General features: G+C 38.4%; 1 protein-coding gene and 1 non-coding gene across 2 annotated transcripts; one reads left to right on the top strand and one right to left on the bottom strand.

Annotated features, from left to right (window-relative positions):
• Positions 1–5,251: 5,251 nt before the first annotated feature.
• LOC145775337 (uncharacterized) lies at positions 5,252–16,458 on the top strand. The gene is made up of 3 exons (XM_082586614.1): positions 5,252–5,520; positions 12,556–12,678; positions 16,014–16,458. The coding sequence occupies exons 1-3, from the start codon at positions 5,452–5,454 to the stop codon at positions 16,206–16,208; spliced, it is 387 nt and encodes a 128-aa protein (XP_082442740.1). The 5' UTR covers positions 5,252–5,451; the 3' UTR covers positions 16,209–16,458.
• Positions 13,809–13,915, bottom strand: LOC145776482 (U6 spliceosomal RNA). The gene has a single exon (XR_014290268.1). It is a non-coding gene; the product is annotated as a U6 spliceosomal RNA (small nuclear RNA).
• Positions 16,459–16,891: the final 433 nt, after the last annotated feature.

The raw sequence follows: 16,891 nt of genomic DNA, 5'->3' as shown, positions 1-16,891 counted from the left end.
GAGACAATAGGCCTATGAGGCTACGAATTATCACTTTTTAGCAGTGATCCAAATTGTATACATTCTAATTTTTATTCTCTCTCCTGTCTGTTCTCGTCTTTGTCCGTCAAAGGGCGAATGTGAACAGTTTTATTTTTGGTTCCCTTCTATTTAAAGCAGCTTAGACGGAAAAATACAAAATCTTTAGAAAATGACGTATGAGTTAAAATGGTTTACTTGTTAGGAAGGAAAACGTATTTGGCATGATACTGGATTGCTACACTACAAATAACATATAGTAGCTTAAGTCTTCGTGTCAGGGTAGCTTTTCTGTGAAATCCAAATCACTCATAATTGCTCCCAGAACAGTTTGTTAGTCAGTTAGTCAAAAAGACCTTCAAATTCACCCAAACAATGGTGGCAAATGTGTCGCTGCATTGCAATAACAGTAGCAGCAACGTCGTCATGGTCAGGCCACCATTGTGCAGTTTGCCTTGAAAACAAGCAAAAATAAGAATGAACCGAATGTTGCAGCCTACAGTTGAATGCAGTAAAGCACTCTCAATATCAATCTTAAAACAAGTCAAACTATGAATGAAACAAGGGCTGTAAAAAAACAAGCGACTCAAAAATCTAAAAAATATGCAAACAGGAATAAATACAAGCCAAAATTTGCTTGAAAGTTATGTAGAGACCCGTGATGCCTAGAACTCCTGCAGTTGCATAGTTGGCAACACTGATATGGAGTTTTTGTCTTGCGCGAAAAGTGAGAAGTTAATGCCATCCAACACATCCGAGTTTTTCAAATAGTTTTAAAGGGGTCGAACTAGTTATATAATTTTTTTGGTTAAGATAACGCAGAATATAAGAGTAAACTAAACAGCACCCGTAACTATCCAAGAAAAATAGAATGCGGTTTGCAAAAATGAGAGAAATACAAATTGTGAGAAAAGAGACTATAAACATTAAAAAATGAAGCGTAAGCACCAAGCGGTAAAGAAAGTGGTTTATTATTAGGAAACAATTGAAAGTGGTTGTTGAAAACAAAAAGCAATCGTAGATAAGAATGAGTTTATGTGAAGTCATGTTTTTTTGTTTTTAAATTAAGTATCACCTCAGGTAGCAACAGTCGTCGTGCAGCTGGCGTCATCAGGGCGGCGAGCGCTCACATTAGCGACATCGAAAATCGTTAGCGGTAGGCTAGCGCTTGAATGGCGAATATCGTCATGAATTTTTTTCTTTAATGTTTATCGATTTCTGCTGGCTTCACGCCATCGACTTTCGCGCGAGAGACGCGCTTGCGATATTCGCTCGTTTTCCTCTGACAACGCGCCGTCGAGTTTCCTACGACAGGCCTTAGAAAAATTTCGTCATCATACCGTTTTAGTTGCGCTTGATTGAAGTCACGTGCCATTTCAAACAAGCGGTTGATTTGAGTTGAAGCTTGTTTGTCCTTTGTCTAATTGTCACTAGTGTTTTTCACCAGATCTAGTGATTTTGGATTGCATCTAGTGTTCTGGTGTTTTTTTTTTAGCGATTTAGCTTTATGTTGGTGTGCATAAGTTTGGACAGTGTTTAAAGTAGCCTTATCTATTTGTTTTTGGTTGTATCGTACGTTAATTCTGTAAGTCGGTTATCGATTCACCAGCTGCTTCAAGTAGAATCGTCTCTGTTAATTTCTACATCCGGCCGAAACCTTGTAGGGACCAGTGATGAAGAGTTCAATCTTGTACAAAATGTTTTTCTTCCATAATATTTGCGTTCTTTAAAAGACTCAGGTGTTGTGAACAAAAATAATTGATAAATCGTTTTCCACCCGATAACCCACCGCAGCTTTCACCAGTGATTCTGTTCAATAGCGATTGATGGCTTTCAATTTTCTCCGTTTTAGCAAAACGTTCCATTAGCTATAGCCTATGACGTCAAATCGGTGATTTCATCAACAATAACTTTTAAGAAATAGCGACAGTTTCTAGTTGCTGTAAAATAACAACTTCAGTAGCCTATCTCCGCACAATCGCAAACATATTGTTGAAATTTGTAAATTTTCAATTACGTGATTAGCCTACTTGCCTTTAATTTCTTTTAATCTGAAAGTGTTTTAGGCTATATAGGCTACTTCCAAACAAATAAGTTTTGTACACATCATTTTGTTGCCAAAATCAAAATCTATTCATTCTATTCAATGCCAATACAAAAATTGGTGTTCTAAACTGTGCAATTCGAACTTACGAGTAAAGACTTTCCTTGAGATTCATTTCGTTATCTCTGTGTCATCGAAGCAGTGCTGGTCTTTGAGGTGTGCAAACCGTGCGATCGCACCGGGCCCGCAAATTAGGGGGCCCGCAATTTACTCAGAAAATGCAGTAATTTTTGTCATTTTCAATAGAAAAATTCAACAAAAGAATTAGCAACAAGAAAACATAGAGACACAACCTATTTCGTCCCCTGAACATTTCGTACCCTGAAAAGATCGAGAGAAAAAACAACAGAGCCGAAGTCGCTGATCGGAGTTGCCGCAAACATTTCAAAATTTCTCTCGATATTTTCAGGGGACGAAATAGATTGAAATTCGATTTTGTTGACACCGCACAGCACCATTTTACAGCAATATTCATACCCAAATTTTTGTTGAACATGCTCTCAGAATGCCCCAAATTCAAATTAATTGTTCAAACTTTTCTGGAGGAGGTCCCCCCAACCCCCCCGCCGCTGGGTGTCACCTTCGGCGAACACACCATCAAGCATCGCCCACCGACCGTCAAACCACGCCCCTCCCTTTTCAAAATACCTACTCTCAGTAACCGGGTTTTGTCAGTGGTTCAAATCGTCTGTAGCGCCTATAATTAGGCTATGCAAAACTGCAAACTTGCTGAGTTCTGCAAACTGCCAGAAATAACTTTTGAGATAATCTATCAGTTGGAAGATAAAGATTCAAAACCAATCTTAATCATCAACACTAAACTTCTGAATAAATTAGAGTTACAAGTTATGAGTCAACATTGAAGTTGAATTTAAAACCTTTTCGTGACGATGACGTAGGCTACGGTAAGGTTTTCAATACCCTACCATTAATTTGTTTCTTTTAAGTTAAGACGTTTAGAATAGCTTTTATGGTGAATCAGGAATAGGTAGCTTATAGTACATTGCATCGCATATCTGTCTAGGCTGTTTTTAAAGTTAAATCTAAGATTTGTCATGGAGGCTGTAATCATTCTGCTTGCTATTTTCCACCATGATAAGCTATTGCAACACAATGAGCACCAACATTTGTGCGTGCTTATCTTGGCTTTCACAGGTTGACTTTCTAAAAGGAAATTTTGAAAATCCGTTCGAAGTGTACCCTAAATTTTTATGGGTGGGATCATGAAAGGAATGAAACTAAAACCACGTGAATTGACAGATCGTAGGCTAAATAGAGCTTCATGAAAGTAGCTTACAGTTGTTCTGCAACTTTCGCACCTTTTTTTGAAAATGCTTATCGTTCTTTTATGGTGGCACTTGATTCCAAGCATTGACTGCCTCTTGCATGAAATGTTTTCAAGATTATCTGTTGTTTGCTGTTTGTATTAGGTGTAGCCTATGTTGGTGCTGGTTTTGTCGGTTTGTTGGTTAAATGTTGATTTAACGCCTGCAGACGCTAACTCGTTACAAAACTGATCATTTTTTTCATTTTGTTTGTTTTCATAAACTGTAGTTTTCAAATTGGCACCAAATGTTTCCAGCCTGAAGACAAACATTTTTTTCTTTTCTTTGTTTTAACATCGCTAAACGGTGAAACGACATAAACTGACAACTGACAAGTTTTTATATATGGATTGCAAGACTTTAATTCTTCTGTGACACAATAGAGCTACAGAATTCTTTATCATACATCCTAAACTCACAATACTAGCGTAGTGCAGAAACTTTTTTTCATGTGAAATTGGCCTAAGTTGTAGCTTTCCTCTTGTGGGAGACTTCTAAGGTGATACGTAGTTTGCAAAATCATAGCCACTTTATGAATAGAAACTGTGGTGAGAAATACAAGATACATAGTTAAAAGGTAATACAATTGTTATGGTGCCCACTATGCTAGGGCTACCATACGTCCTCTTTTAAGAGGATTTGTCCTCTTTTTTCAAAAAAAATAAATTGTCCTCCGAGGACACTAAAAAATGCCCAAATGTCCTCTTTTTTGACAGATTGGGTTTTCATCATGGCCACCTGGAGACCTTTAGATGGCCATGGTTTTCATGCTTATATTTTCAACGGGATTATATTGCTTGATGACGTTTCAGCGACGGCTTGTAGGCTATTTTTTTCTAAACATTTTGTATACCAATGCAACATGCTGATTTATAAATTCTACAAGAAATTGGCGCATTTTATGGAACTGTTGTTGAACGTTCATTGCCTGGTTCACTGTAAGATAGGCTACTAGACGACATTTTAAAGGCCATGCTCACACTTCCACAAAAAAATATTCTTTTACCTACATATAAACGTTTTATATTGTTACAACGCTTGTAGACGTTGTTGATTACCAACTCAGTTTGGTTTGTTTGTTACTTAAAACAAATCGAAACGAATGTCTAAAGTGCAATGTGTAGGACACCTAACCTCCAGTAGAAGAAATCGTGCCATGGATAGCGTACAGCTTTGCAAGGAAAGGAACAGCTTTTTAGTTCACGTCGTTTTTAGCGTCTTAACGGTAATGTGCACTGTGCAGCCTAGCCTACTATTTTAGTCAAATTTCTTGCAAATAATTTAACAATTTCGTCAAGGCTGACCATTCCTTGAAAAAATTTACGACTTGACCTGAAGGTCGTGCCTGATTTGTCACATTTTGCAGATTTTTGCGATCATGGTAACTTTTGCTGCGTAGGCCTATACTGTAATGATCTAAAAACATGTAAAAGATTCTTCAAGCGTAAAATTCTACTTGCTGGCGAAACGTGTCCTCTATTTAGGCGATGAAAATATGGTAGGCCTACACTATGCATTATCAATACTGTACTGGCCTAATTCTTTAATGGCGGTTTTGTCATAGACTAGGCTACAGTATAGCCCACATCTTCTCAAAAGCCTACAATCTCAATAGACAATATATCAGTTTTACAAGGCCTAGTTTACAGTTAAATTAACAGTTTTGTGGTAGGTTAGGTTGTATTCAAATACACAATTAGCTACTAAAACTAAAAGAAGGACAAAAGTTTGAAACATAAGCTATTGTTTATTTTGCTTGAGTCCCGTGTGTGGTGCTGTATTCGATACCTAATACCGCCCTGATATAACCTGCCTTTGTAGGAGAGATCATCTTTGTCTTGTTGCGATATCACGAGCACAAAGTATTGTCGCATGGATAGTGTAAAGGTCGCGACCTGGAACAAGATATTGGAATCGCAAAATTTCGTTCTGTCATGAATATAAACAGTAACTGTTTCAGAAAGCTTTTAGTTAGCTTCCAGCAGGTTATAGAACGTTATCAGAATGTCTCGCTTCGGAAGTGCTGATCAAAAGTCAGATAGATCGTTGAAGATGACGCCACTGCATTTACCGGTAGGTTTATGACTGCCAAACGCAAGTTAGCTTCACTGAGATTGTAATTTATCAATGTTTTGGTTGCATTAAAATTTTAATTGTTTTAAAACTAGTTGCATTCTTTCTAACTAACCATCGATGCATTTTGATAAAATTGTGACTTAGGCTATTTTTAAGAATCTATTATAGCCTAAATAGCCTAGAGCTCATCTGCCATCTAGCATTAGACTCAGCCTATTCAGAAGTAAGGTGCGGTTCAAAATACAAAAGTTTCGAAATATCACAACATTTTTTGGGGGTTTGAAAGCAAAATTATTGTTTTGGTTTTGTTTCGTTCGAAACTCAAGCATTGTTTTTTTGAAGATTTAGTATGGCTCATTTTTCGCTTTATTCTGATCATGTTCTCCATTTTTTTTTAGTTACAAAAAAAACAGGCAACGTCTGTAACGTAGGGTTGCCAGAGGTTAATATAAAAAAGAGCCCAAGCTTATGCAAAAAGTAGCCCAATTTTTTTGGGGGTTCTAAAATAGAGCCCAAATTGGAGCCCAAGCAAAGAAATAGGCTATTATACAAAATTCTTCAAGAACGCTTGATCATCAGTCTCAAATTATTATAAGTGTTTTTCCAGTTCTTCACATCTTTCAGACAGATTGGCAACCATGCATTCACTCAACTGTTTGTTAAAATAACTACAAACAAGTACCGGTTCCACACCAAGCAATACAAAAAATGATTTAATTGCTTTTCGTGATGAGCTAACGCATCAAGAGTGTTCCCCTCAAGACCATCAACAGTTTTGATAACCCACCTTGGTCGATTAACGTAGAAAGTTTCTTTTATGTCCGGTTTTCTTTCTCCATCCTATTATTATTATTATGACTGCTCATCCACATCAATATTGGAACTGGCAAATTCAATCCACAACACTTTTCATCAGGCTGTCATTCATTACTACATGTGTGCTTCTCTGTTTTTGTTTTATTTTTTGCTATTTTTTTTTTTTTTTGGGGTTTTGTGGCCGTGCTAACTACTGATATATAGCCTACTACAAGGGCGCGGGAAGTAGGGATGCTCAAGGGGCTTCAGCCCCCCCTAGAGCTAATTCAGCCCCCCCTGGAATTTTCCAAAATTGCTTCAGCCCCCCCTAGAAAATTGTGAAAATTTAAGGTACATAACATATTTTCAGAAAATTATTCGAGCAATAATTGCTACGATGAATCGAGTTCCTGTTACGTGTGGTCGCGCTCATCATTCACAATAAGAGTCGTCAATCACATGGAGGTATAATACCTCGCAGTAGCGGTACCAGCCACCCTCCTTACTAACACGGCGGTCCATCATTTATTGGACGTCATTCTGCAATATCCACTTTGCAGCATAAAACAGCAAGAGATCTGGTTGTTATAACGGAGTGCGGCCAAACTTAAAGCATTATGCCCTGGATCGTTATACATTCACTGCAGTAATCATGCTTTCGATTTGATTTTGCGAGACGTTGTAAAGGAGGTTAGGCTTATTGCCGATGCCTTAAACTTCGTTTAAAGTGTTGCAGTTGTAATTCGTGAATCGATCGTCTAAACGTAAATCTTTGTTTATGTCGCTTTTTGGTTCCGATGAAGTTGCCTGCAATTTGCTGGTTTTGTTTCCTACTCGTTGGTGCGTTCGTGCTTCTGCCCTTGCTCATGTTGTTAAGTGCTACCCTACCCTATTTGGCTGTTGCAATGTCTGACCCACATGACAGAAGATAGTGCAATGACAGGAGACGCACGTGCAGAGATATTCAGCTTGGTAAAATAAGCACGCGATGTTGATTTATTTTGCGATTACCTGCAGCGGTGAAGTTTTTTAGTTTGCAGAAGCCGTCGCAAGACAGCTCCAAAACAAGAAAATTTCTGCTTCATCTTTGGATCATCACCATTTTCCGCAAACGGATCAAAAATCTCAGAAAAGCTTAATCCGTTTCCATGCTTGTGGAAGCAGCGAACGTCTTTGTGTCTGCCAATAACCTAACGACGCCAAAGAATCCCCGAGTGAGCAAAACTCTAGCAAGATTTCGAAACACAAAGGAATCGGATGGTTTGTCGTCTGCGGGAGAAGGAGCGTGGAAACGGCAATACATCGAAGCCCTTGATTTTGTTCAAGCTGAGCTTGATCGAAGATTCGACCAAGTGGATCTGCTTACAGCAGCCAACAGAGAGAAGGCCCTTCCAAGCTGTGCAAACGGTGAGGGAGGATCTGATACTGAGATCAGCTTACCCGATGCCATCAGAAAAGATCGCCTAAAAACGGAACTTACTTTGCTCAATGCTCAGCGAATGGTAAGTGGAAAAACCGCAAACTCCGTTAAAAAGGTTGCTGAGATATTATCGCAACTAAACCCTCGAAGACTAAATCTTTTCAAAGAAACGTGAAAAGTTGTGGAGCTCTGCCTTTGCATCCCGATTTCAGCTGCATCATCAGAACGTTCTTTTTCTGCTCTATGGCGCCTGAAAACGTGGTTGAAAAGCTCAATGACACAAAAAAGATTTAGGCCTACTCGTCTTGCGTTGATGCATGTCCACCAAAACATTTTGAACATTGTCGATGTCAAAAAACTCATGACACAGCTCATAGAGAAAATCCTGAACGAAAAGCGATCTTCGGAAGCGTGCGAGAACTCATTTTTACAAACTGTCGTCTTCATATCACTTTCTAATTTTTTCGTTTTCATTTAAATTTCCTGCACGCTGCTTTTGTTGTTGCCGTTCTTCGTTACTTACAATGTGTGTGTTTTTGGCGTCTTATTACACACTGTAGGGGGACCGATAATAGCCTACCTACTACCAGTTTTAAATGTTCTCCCACGTAAGGGGGGTCTGGGGGGCGAAGCCCCCCAGAAGCTCACAACACTACGGCAGCTTCAGCCCCCCCTAGAGAAGAATAGTTCCCGCGCCACTGGCCTACTACATAATTTTTCATTCAGGCACGTTTTAAACCTTTCAAGGTTTTGCCACCTTTTCCCGTTCGTTAACGTGCTGGTAGGTTTATATCGATTTTTGTAGTTAGTATCTTTTTCGTCCCGGACGCATTAATGACGAAAAATAAAATGATTGATTGATTGAAACTATCTTTTTTTTACTCATATAAATTGTTAAAAAAAATTTCACTAGCCTTTCTTTTCTCATCTTTCTACATTTGTAAAAACTTTATTAAGGTGTTGCGACCATGCCATCAGGCCCGGATTTAGGGGGGGGCAGAGGGGGCATGTGCCCCGGGCCTCCCGACTTTTGAAGGGCCCCCCTACGTGGAAAAAATGTAACTTTGTGTTATTTTTTTCTTTTCAGCCTTTAAAGACTCTGCAAATTGGTGTGTAGTGCTGAAGTAATGCTATTGTAGACGTGGAGGTGGCTTTTCGCGCCGTAGGCGCGAAAATTTTTTTACAGGGGGGCCCCCCGATCTAAAAGTGCCCCGGGCCCCCCATCAGCTAAATCCGGCCCTGCATGCCATAACTGATTGTCCTGCTTTGGCGTCATGCACGTTATAGCGTCCGTGTTTTTTTGCTTCTACCTTTTTCTAGACCAGTGGTTCTCAACCTTTTTTCTTTCGTGACCCATTTTTGTTTGCATAAAAGTTCTGTGGCCCATTCAGTTTTTATGTAAGAAAAAAATTACAAAACAGGTTTATAAACAAAAGCAGCAGAACATTGCCTTTGGAATGTTGCTGGAATCCCCTTGTTGAATCCAGGCGCTGACGCTTCACAGTATCTTCTTTTCATTAAAAAAAATTCACATCTTCATCCTTCTTGTAATTTGGATGACTAAGAACCTTACAACATAATACGCATAGTCCTTTTTCTTCTCTGTTATCAAAAATTGATGTAGGCTGCATACTGAATGTAATTTTTATCAAACTAAAGGCTTCAAATACTGTATTGTCAATTCCTTCCCAAAATAATCCACAAAACAAAATGCTGCACGTACTAAAAACGCGGATCTGCAGAAGTTCAACAAGGCTACCGCTTATAAAGATGGCTTAACTGTAACCACAAAGTAGTAGTCTATTACATCATACAGTGTTGTAAAAACTGAGTTGATGTAAAACTGTACTGTATGTTGCAATAATTAAATAGAATGATGATTGCCACTTTGTAGCTAAAAACAGCAGCATCATTCATTGTAACTAAACAAACACACAAGTGTAAAATTGACTATAGTGACAAAAATGAAACAAAATGTTTCAATAAATCTTTCAATTTTTAAAATATGTCTGTGGCCCACCTCAAAATGCTTCTATGGCCCACCAGTGAGCCATGGCCCACTGGTTGAAACCGCTGTTCTAGACCCTTGCTATGTTTGAAATATATTGTTTTTCGTTGTGATCATCAGAAATAAAAACAAGCTGAACTGATGTCCACTGCATTTTCATGAAAACCTGGATCACTTAAGTTGCCAGGATTGCCAGATATTAAAGCCTAAACATGCACATTTTTGAAAATTAGCATTTTTATACGTACCAAATTGGTAACCCTGCCTGACCGAGGCCTCCAAAAACGCTACTCCTCAATGAAATAATTATGAATTAGGTAAAAATCTTAAACATGATACAATTTTTACATAAAAAGTTATATTATATTTGTAAAAAAAGTAGCCTAATTGGGCGCCAACCAAAAAAGCGCGCCCAACGCGAATTTTTGGCGCCTGGAGAAATCAAAAGTAGCCCAATTGGGCGTAAAAGCGCCCAATCTGGCAACCCTATTGTAACGTACTTTGCAACAAGCTACTACAAGAGGTCGCTTCATAGAAATATGGTAAATTTGATGTCATAAATCAAACTTACACTTTTGGCGATACTGTAAGGCGAAAAAAAGCACAGAAAATAGTCTTAAGCTAGCAGCTGCTACAATGCCGTCGATCGAAAAAGTTACCCAAAGTGTCACAACTGTCACATTATCTGTTTTGGAATCACAAAGTGGAAACGCACCTACTTAACGAAGATATTGGTAGGCACTTTAACGTATTCTTCTGTGCCAAAACAGTAACACATTTAAACACAATCATGCGTGACATATGACATCACAGTCATGTGACTCAGCACGTGATATTCTGAGCATTCTTCTCAAAAGAATTTAAATAGGCTGCAAAGTAAATTACAGTAAGTGTATCACCACCAACAGCGTGGCCAACGGGATAGGGCAAGGTCGTTCCGATGGTGTGGGTTCGATTCCCACCCCTTGCTATTATTCTCTTTTCTTCTGTAAGGGAACGTTCAAATATTACGTTACGCTTTTTTCCGAATTTTTGACCCTCCCCCCCATGTAACGCCAACGTAACGCTTTTTTCAATCCCCCCTCCCCCATGTAACGCTTTTTCACTACAAATTCAGCACAAAAAAATACCATTCCGTATTCGAAAGCGTTACGTAACGTTTTGCTTAAACCCCCTCCCCCCCGATGTGACGCTAACGTAACGCTTGCATAACCCCCCCCCCCTCGAAGGCGTTACGTAATGTTTGAACGTTCCCTAACTGAACTGAGTGCAAGAAGGATCTCGATGACTGCAATCAGTTGAGTTCATAGAGGAAATTGTTCTACCTTGATCACAATCTGGCGCTAAAAAACATGTCATTTTGTGATGTCACATAAGTCACACATGATTGCATTATTACTTTGGCACAGAAGAACACGTCAAAGTGCCTACCGATTGTACCGAAGATATGGAAGGTAGAGACTTTTAGTCAGACGAAAGAACAAATTTATTTGCAGAAGGCATTTCAAGCGATTTTGAAAATAAACTGCAAACATAGGCGTAGCCAGAGGGGGGCGAAAGGGGCCATGGCCCCCCCCCCAAATTTTCAAAGTTTGGATTCCGAAGTTAAACCCTTTGTTGAAAATATAATATAATTTGTATAAATTTATATTGTTTTTCAAGACATTTGGCTATTAACACCCCCAGGACTTGTTTTAGACACACAGAAAGACACCAATAAATTTTGAAAATCGTAAATCGCGCAAAGTTTACGCGATTTACGCTTTTTTTAACTAATCTGTGGAAGCAATTTCAGAATCGCTTACTCTGTTGGTTTTTTTTTGTAGTTTTTGTGTAGGTAAGTTTTTTAGTGTTCTCTAATTTTAGCCGCAATTTTTGCCCGTTTGTGTGTAACAGCTACCTTTAATAAGTTAATAGCTGTTTATCTGTCTGTAAATTTCATACAAATATTACCCTGAAAGTGTTTCAGAAAGCGCTATAATCCATTATTTGAGTGTAATTTTTCAAAAAATTTCCGGGGGAGCATGCCCCCGGACCCCCCTAGATTACGCGTGTCTTCGGCACGCTTTAACCCTCCATCAGCTTTATTGCTTCCCTTGCTTAACCCAACAGGAAACACCACTGCAAATGACTTAAATTAAACACTTTGTCGTTCTCTTCAATTCATCAAATATTTGCCCCCCCCCAATTTTTACTCTGGCTACGCCACTGACTGCAAAGCCTTTTAAAACTCGACTGGATAGGTTACAAACAAAAACGACTATTCATTAACCCTGGGCAAAGCAAACTTAGTACAGATTTTTACTCCATGGCAGCATAGTTACTATGATGGCAGTGAGTAGCGAAGCCAGAGCGGCTGTGAGCCTGTGAACCTCAATCTTCTGTTTGTTTGAGACGTGTCACGTGTGTAGCATGATAATAATTAAATCAAAATAAATAATCTTAGAACTGATTCACAAACTTCTTATTGATTTTGAGTTGGCCACGCTACTACTGCGAACAACTTCCACTCTGAGTGAATGTTTGCAGTAAAGCAGTTGGTTGCAGTGTTGTGAAACCAAATCTTACGCTGTTGAATTTGCTGAGGAATGCATTTTAACGTAAAATTATTTGCAACGACTTTGTTTTGATACCAACTGTCTTGTGAAAAGATTTGTAGGTAGTCTACAGCAAGAATGTGATTTCGAACAGCCGTATTTTGAATTTTTTAACTTAACGTTTAGTGTAGGCATGACAAAGCTATGACAATTGATGTTGGTCACCAGACCGAGATATCGCAAAGGGAAATCTAAGTAAACATGTTATTCAGAGTGGAGAGTCTCATCCTGAAGAATGGACATTATTGGAAGTTCACAAAATAGAGAAACGAGAACCTTTTGATTCCTGGTACTCAGATCTTCAAGCAAATATACTCAATTGTGCAAGAAAAATTGTAAGTTGTGGGCTAGGGAGCTCTAAGCCTACTTTCTACGAGATATGGGTTTAGCAATAGGCCAAGGTCACAACATTAAACTTAAAGTACCGTATAAGTTAATAATTTGGCGTAGCTATGTTTGATAAATATATGGTAATATGGTATATATCTACAGTATTGTATACTGGTATAGTAAGCCTAGCCCTAGACCAGGGGTCACCAACTGGCGGCCCGCCACGCTGTATCGCTGCGGCCCGCGGAAGGCATTAGCATACAAGTATAACCAAAAATACTTTTCTTGAGGAGCTCAAGAGTACGAAGGCAACAAATACTTTCCGGGAAGCATATTTTCACTTGCATACGATTCCACCGACCGACCAATCAGATTATAGTTCTAGATGGGGAATGCGATGTCCAGCCACACTGTCCCAGTCAGTGGCGTAGCCAAGGGGGGGGAGGTTTGGGGTTACAACCCCCCCCTTTAGCACGCGTGTGACGTCACGATATTGAGAATGATGCTTTCAGTCTAATAAAAAATTGCCTAGTTTTAAACAAAATTGCATTAAAAGAGCGAGTTTTGCCAATACCAAACATTCAAACATCTCAGCCAGGAATTAGCAACAAGAAAACACAGAGACTTAGCTTTATTTCCGAAAAATGCCGAAGAAAACATGATCTTATCCTTTTGCTATGCTACCAGACAGCACCATTTTACAGGAATATTCATACCCACATTTTTGTTGAAAATGCTCTCAGAATGCACCAAATTCAAAGTAATTTTTCAAAATTTTCTGGGGAAGGCCCCCCGCCGCTGGGTGGTCAACCCCCCCCCCCCCTTTCAAAATTCGTGGCTACGCTACTGGTCCCAGTGGTTGATTAAAACATCTGTTTTCGAATTTCGAAATTGTCTGTAAACATAGGGTTGCTTATTTTAAGTTTGCAAATGTCATGTAAACACTAGTGTGCGCTTCACTGTTATTGTGTTTCACGAGCAGTGTTCTCTTTGTGCAAGTTTTTGATGGCAAAATAGGTCGGTGTGCCAACTCAATTTACAATAAATTGGCAAAATATTATATATAAATTTAAAGACTTTTTCTGATTGTATTATGAAAATATTTAGCTTAGTAGGCTACTGCAAAAGTTTGTGTTTTAGTATGGAACGCTTCACGATCTTGCGTGTCATCCTGGCGCAGGGGCCATGCTAATCCTCTCTGTATCGTTACAATTTTAGTATATGTACTGCCGAAGCAAGTACTGCAAAATGTTGTTAATTAACAAATTCCTGCCACGCTGATAAGCACCGCAAGTGACAGTTGTCTATAATAATCAAAAAAAGACGGTTTTATAGACTCTCACAAAAAGGAAGAAAAACCAAATTGCTTTTTTAGAGGGAAGACTGTTCATGAATTACGATAGAATTACGATTTTTCGTTGATTTCCACAAGCTTTTGTTTTATAGTGCCTGGTTTCTTTTTCCCTGTTATTGGAACCTATTTTTCGCTGATATGTTTGCAGGTCACTATTGTTACCTGTATTGCGATGTGTCAAACATTTCCTTGTTTACTGAAATTGTTAATTGCAAGATAGATATCTTTTGTGAAGCGAAGTGACAACACCACTCTTGCTTTGCAATGAATATTGCGATGAAACCGCTCGCCTCGCTATAAGTGCGCAAAACAAGTGGCCTCATTTATTAAGCATTGTCAAAAAAGTCAAAAGTGTTGTAAAAGAGCTTGGCCTGGCAGTAGCGTTGCTCGATTAATTTTGTTGCTGCGGTATTCTAACATAAATATGAACAACATGTTACGCTGGATAGACCTACTTGGTACGAAATGCGTTCTTCTCTAGCATAAAAGTCAACCTACCTAACATTTTATTAGTGCGGCCCGCCACAGCTCTCCTTAGTGCCAAAGTGGCCCTCATGCAAAAAAGGTTGGTGACCCCTGCCCTAGACCATTAATGAAGAGCAATTTTGTTAAGACCGTTAATTGTCAGTCTATTCCAATTCCTTTGAACAGAGAAATAACAAGGTGAAAGTAAATGTACACTAAAACTAAGAAATTACAGTAGTTCAATGACCTATTGGCTATACCAGGGGTAGAAAATCTACGATCCACGGTCAGATCCGGCCCGTCGAGTTTTTTTGCATAGGCCTATATTGCTCTTATATATATTGGTTATGCCAAAGAGAATAATTACAGTAATAAGCTGCACAATAATAGGCCTAGCCTACAGTAGGCCTAAATCTAACTTAGGAATGGTAGAAGTAGGGGATTGCTCACTCGAAAAGAAGGTGGACAACTGGAGGGTCATAGTGTTATGACAAAATTTGGTGCAACTGCAGCTTGAGGTCTACCGCCATATGTCGCATGCCCAGGTGCAGCGGTTATCAAAAAGAAAGAACAAATGGTAACCGTAGTAATTAACCTCACATCACACTGTTGTAGCTAAATTCTGTCAATGTTCTAGCATCCTAAACCTCGCGCAAAATATAGCATTTCATTTGTTAAAAATTAATTTACGTAAAAGCAAACAAAACTTTTTGCAATTCTGCCAATTTTTAAATTTCGCAGTGACCCTCCAGCTGTCCATATCGCAAGAAAAATCAATAAAGCGAGTCGTCCCGTTATTCTACTGTCCCTAATCTAACTATATCTCATTTTGCTAAGGTTAACAAATTTTCATCAACAAAAAAGAAGACACATTCTTAATAAAATTTATGACCAGTGACTGTTGCTTTTACACCGTCTATACTGCATAAGAAACACAACAGCAAACTTTCCAGGCCGATTTTAAGCACTAAATTAATAAAGTTTACGAAGATGAAGTTTCAGCAACAAAAACAAAACAAGATACTAGGATTTATGCCCAAGTTAGGCCTTAACGTGTCGGCCGGTTCCTTAATTTTAATTGTTTAAAATTAAAAAAAGAGGACAGTCTGGAATTTTTAAAAGTCCTCGGAAGACAAGATATTTTCATTAAAAAGGATGCTAGGCCTAAAACAAGGATGCAGCCTATAGCCCTTACGCCTACGGCCTACATTTTGTAAAATCATTTTGTAAACTAATAAAGCAATCAGTTAGACACAATAATTTGTAATTTTCTATGATTTCATAGGAACGTTTGATTATTGTAATCAACCTGCATATTTATTTGTTTAGCTGTAGCACCCTGCATCTATGGATACTTATATAAGTTATTGATCCCTGTTACCCCGAATAAGTAGAACTGAAAATAGAAAACGTCATCTCTCACCTTGTTGACTGCAATGTGTGTGAAAAAGTTTGCTTTGCAACTCCAAAAAAAAAAGATATTTTTTCATAGTTTTCAGATGGCATTTTTCTACTTTGCAGAATCAATCACTGGCTGAACATCCTCATCCCAACGCAAACCTAACAGTCGATGACATCAACGAGTCACACTACGTCATAGAAACTGAGAGTGAGCGTGTCATGAACAACGTGTACGCAAGACATGCCAAAGACTTTAATCCAATATTTTATCACCTCAGCAGAGATAAAGAAATCAGGCTCTATAAAGGACTATAATTTCATATCAAGCCACTTGAAAACGATAGAAATTTTATAAATATTGTCCTCGTTAATATTGTGAAAACGTTTAGCAGATTTTGGGTTTTCGGAATCAATGGATGTGGTCTAGTAGTTGGCAAATTTTGTTCTATCGATGCGAAACTTTTCACTAACCTATCCGATTCAAAACGAAATCAAAATGGTTGAATCTTGGTTAGAAACAAAAGTGTAGCCTGTATAGTTTCAAAATATTTTTATTCCAATCACTCCACAACATGCAGGCAAATTAGATTTTAAGTTTTGAAATTTTTGTGCTTTTCGGTTTTCAATTCACAAATAAGAAAAATTATTTGAACACCAAAACAAAAGTAAAACGTAAAAGACAATAATACAGATCGTTAGAATCTACACTGTGAAGTAAGACGTAACAGTTTGTACAAAAATATTTCCATTATATTCCAGGCTACTTTCGAAGGAAAAACAAAACACTTTCAATTAACAGTCCCAATTAGAATCAGATTTGCAGAAAAACAAGTAAACTAGTTATTGAGTTTAGAATAGTCTGATCGATCATAAAGTTTGCAAACATAGCACTTGACATTAAATTTATGCGAAGTAATCTATGAATGAATTGGTTCAATAAAAGTTTCTACTACGTCACTACAGTATATTGTATCGTATTTCGGCTTCCACGGAAAACT

Source organism: Aplidium turbinatum, chromosome 8 (assembly GCF_918807975.1).
Source record: "Aplidium turbinatum chromosome 8, kaAplTurb1.1, whole genome shotgun sequence".
Taxonomy (NCBI): domain Eukaryota; kingdom Metazoa; phylum Chordata; class Ascidiacea; order Aplousobranchia; family Polyclinidae; genus Aplidium; species Aplidium turbinatum.
Note: the sequence above shows the minus strand (reverse complement) of the source record. Positions and strands in the feature narration are given on the sequence as shown.

Excerpts from the sequence above, each read along its gene's own strand:
- LOC145775337 (XM_082586614.1), top strand. The coding sequence starts at position 5,452 with ATGTCTCGCTTCGGAAGTGCTGATCAAAAGTCAGATAGATCGTTGAAG. Across the intron at positions 5,521-12,555 it reads TGACGCCACTGCATTTACCG|AGTGGAGAGTCTCATCCTGA; the intron begins GTAGGTTTATGA and ends CATGTTATTCAG. Across the intron at positions 12,679-16,013 it reads TCAATTGTGCAAGAAAAATT|AATCAATCACTGGCTGAACA; the intron begins GTAAGTTGTGGG and ends TCTACTTTGCAG.